The following is a 4,015-nucleotide window of genomic DNA, read 5'->3' as shown; positions in this document are numbered from 1 at the left end:
ACAAAAGAAGAAGAAGCAAAGCATCTCCATTCCACACATTACACATGACAACCTTTGCCTTGCTTTCCATCCCATGCGAGTATCTAGCTTTTCCTTTGCTTACAATTTAGACCTTTTTTCTTCTCTAATACTAATTCTTTCTTCTTCATATTACACAAAAACAATATTATTTCCCTAAAAAAAACCTCCCATTTTGTAAATCCTCAAACTTTTTGCACCAAAAAATTACAAAAAAAAAAAAAAAAAATTTAAAAATTATTTCCCACTTAAAAGTTTGGAATCTTTGCTCAATTTTCACAATTAAACCAATGTGGGTTTTGGTTTATTAGTCATATATAACCCATAAAATTGCTTAACAGCCCAAAAAAAAACACCAACTTTCTAGTCAAGTTTCATCATTGTTCTAGATTTCCCAATTTGAGCTTTTTCTCTAGATTTTGTGGGGTTAAATTTTTTTGTGATTTTTTTTTTTTTTTTTGGGTTTTCAAGAGCTTTGTTTTCTTCATTCATGGTTAAGTGTGGGAAATGTTGAATGTTTGTCTCTAATAATATCTTCTTTCCAAATTCATGGCATTGAAAGACCCCCCATTTTCAATCCCCTGCTTTGTAGTCTCCTCTGTTCTTGGATTTTGTTTCATTTTTTCTAATTTTTATCAATTTTTGTTCTGAATCTTTTCTGGGTTTTGCCAATTTCTCCATAATCAATGAAAAACACACTATAAAAATCATTTCTTTCACTTGTAAGCTATCAAAAAACCCAAAATTTCCTTGGTTGTTTCAACACCCACCAATTTGATTTCTTCAAAAAAAAAAATAAAAAAATCATTAAGAGTACTAAAACCCCCCTATAAAATCACAAAAAATTTGGATAAAATTCAAGTAGAAGACATAAAATTAGTAGTAGAAAAATGGGTTTTTTGTCAGGAACATTAAGAGCAACTTGGGAACCAGTGATTACAGGTGATACATCAACTTCAAAATACTGGCTAAATTGGAGGGTTTTGCTATGTGTAATTTTGGTATTAATCTCCATGATTTTTGCCTCATTTCTAATATCAAAACATGAAGGCCCAAGAAAATCTTCTAAACCAAATTTGGATGAAGATGATTCAAAAGAAAAGCCAGGAATTTTATATGCAGATGAAGTTTGGATGCCTTGTCTTAAAGGAATGCACCCTGGTTGGCTTTTAGCTTTCAGAGTTTGTGCTTTCTTTGTTCTCTTAATTCTCCTCATTGTCAATGCCATTGTTGATGGTGGCTCCATTTTCTACTATTACACTCAGTAAGTTTTCTACCCCGGGTTTTAATTCTAAGTTACTTCACCTCGATGAGTTCTATTATACACTTGAGTGTACCTGGTTTTTTTTTTGTAATTAAATTGCTATAATTAATCATGAATGTGTATTGGGGTGTATAATGGAATACATGCAACTTTGAGCATATGATTAGTGGGTTTTTAATCAAATTATGATTTTGAATTTGTAATTTTAAGTGGATTGTAATTACATGATGATGATGATGATGATGCTAATGATGATAATGGGTTCTTTTGATAGGTGGACTTTTACACTTGTTACCATATATTTTGCGGTAGGTTTTATTATCTAAAATCACATTCTAATTTCTCATTTGATTAATTTAAATTGGAAAATTTAGCTAATTAGCTTTAATTTTGTTGTTGATTGTAGTTAGGATCGGTGTTATCCATGTATGGCTGCTATGATTACCACCAAAAAATTAGTGGTGATAGAGTTCATAGTGAAGGAATTGATGCAGAAAGAGGTGTTTATTTAGTCCCTATGAATGGTGGAACTCCGAATGCAATTAAAGCCAGTTTTAGCACCCAACAAGTTCTTCACCGGCCTCGCGCTACTGCCGGTTTCTGGGGCTATGTCTTTCAGGTTATATTTCAGGTAATTGAATGATCAAAGTATAAGATAATAAGAACTTATTGTATATATTTTTATGTTTATTGCTCTGTTTTTGATGCAGGGGAGTTTATGTTATGTTGCATGATTTTATTTGTATAAATGAAGTAACAAATATTTATGGTATGTTTTATGTAATACAGATGAATGCAGGAGCAGTGGTGCTAACAGATTGTGTATTTTGGTTCATAATTGTTCCATTCCTAGCAACCAAAAATTATGATCTCAATTTTGTGAGCTACTTATCTCTTGATTAAAATTTTGCATAGATTAAATTCAATATTTCAATTTATATGATAAGAATGTGACATTATTTTCCTAATCTTATGATGGGCAGTTCATTATTAATATGCACACAATCAACCTTGTTTTCCTGCTTGGTGATACCGCGTTGAATTGCTTGGTAAGTTGATCCTTTGATCATCATTCTCTAACGAAAATGACCAACATATTCGATCACTAATTCGTGTTATTTTTCAATCTCAGAGGTTTCCTTGGTTTCGAATTGCATATTTCATCCTTTGGACATCATTCTTTGTCATTTTTCAATGGGTCCTTCATGCTTGTATATCTATTTGGTAAGCCATACTCCTTTGTTGTATTATACTTCTTCATGAAGCAATAATTTTCGAGTTTCCTCCCTTTGTGTCTCATCCTCTAACGGGTTTGTTTTCACTCAAATCATACAAACAGGTGGCCGTATCCATTTTTGGACTTGTCGTCCTCATTCGCCCCATTATGGTAAGAATTTCTTGTTCTTTTACCCCATCATCTTTTCATAATGTTATAGTCGTTTGTCTCATGACCTCATGAGAAAAGTCGCGCATACTATTTTAGAATGTCCGCAAGTAGAATTAGTGAAAGGCACGTAGAGAGATATTAAAGCCGCAATTTGGATGGCATTATAAGAATCTAATTAGCTCAAATTGTGCAATGCAGGTATTCTTCAGTGGCAATAATGCATTTCCCATGTTATGGAATCTTCTTCTTGATAACAAAGCTCAAGCATAATCTCTTGTCAAAACATTTTCCTACGTCTTACCAATGCTCTAGGTGATCAAGACAAGAAAATTACAGCCTAAACCGAAAAAAGATTTCATGATTTTGAACAGATTTTAAAGAACAGGATTAATTTTCGTTCGTTTCGATTGTTTAAGAGAGGTAGAAATTCAGAGCTAAGTATACAGATCAGGAGATATACATATACTAGATAAAATGTTGGCAAGTTTTGTTTTTAGAAATGTGGTAGTTTGAAATCAAGTAAACATTCACATATAGTGGATGTAACAATTGTAGTTACCATATTATAGGTTTTGTATAAAAATTGCATATACAGAAATGATGATTTTACAAGTATATATACTTATATTCTTCTCAAATTGGCCACATTACTTATAAAGTTATAAGTACCTTACTATATTTTTGCGTGTTCGAATTTGTGAGAGTAAAGGACTATGTACGATATGTTATATGTTACATGTTCAAAATCCTTCTTATCATTTATAATATGTTATGTCAAATTGTCAACTACAAAAAAAAAGTACGGAGTATAAATTTTTTATTTTTTTTAATTGGCGCGTCAAATTTTGTAACTATACTTTATAAATAAATGGTTGAAGCTTTAGGCATGGGAATATGAGAATATTGGAACTTGGAAGCCAGGAATTATTTTTAATAAAAGTGGATCAAATAAAGTGGAATCAGATTCTATAACTGTTAAATCCTGTAAATAGAAAGGTTAAAGGGGGTAACTGGGTAAGTAAGGTGAAGTTAGGCATTCAAATAATCATGTCTCCAACTAAAAATAACAAAATAAGATTCTCATCATTTCAAATTTTGTATAACTGAAAGCCATGAAGATATCGTCAAAACATCAGGATGATCTGGATCAGGTGGGTGGTAGGTGAAAAGGCATATTTGGCATGCTACAAGGAGTAAAGCCCAACCAAAATTCCTAGATAAAATTACTCCTAATACGAAGTATAAAATTTTGTTACATCTTTACTTTTTAAAGGTAATTTTAATTTTAATTTTAATTTTATTGATTAATAATTGTGTAAGAAAAGATACATAGAACGTTTAATTGA

General features: G+C 31.4%; 1 protein-coding gene across 1 annotated transcript; it reads left to right on the top strand.

Moving 5' to 3' along the window:
• On the top strand, positions 1-3,286 carry LOC145568334 (uncharacterized). Its single transcript, XM_081627764.1, has 8 exons — positions 1-1,282; positions 1,557-1,590; positions 1,689-1,913; positions 2,072-2,161; positions 2,266-2,331; positions 2,415-2,506; positions 2,622-2,669; positions 2,868-3,286. Exons 1-8 carry the CDS (start codon positions 909-911, stop codon positions 2,983-2,985), a joined length of 1,047 nt encoding a protein of 348 aa, XP_081483890.1. The 5' UTR covers positions 1-908; the 3' UTR covers positions 2,986-3,286.
• The last annotated feature ends 729 nt before the right edge of the window (positions 3,287-4,015 follow it).

This window comes from Chenopodium album, chromosome 11 (genome assembly GCF_948465745.1).
Source record: "Chenopodium album chromosome 11, dcCheAlbu1.1, whole genome shotgun sequence".
Taxonomy (NCBI): Eukaryota; Viridiplantae; Streptophyta; class Magnoliopsida; order Caryophyllales; family Amaranthaceae; genus Chenopodium; species Chenopodium album.
The sequence above is the reverse complement of the archived record's forward strand: the minus strand, read 5'-3'. Positions and strand labels throughout refer to the sequence as shown.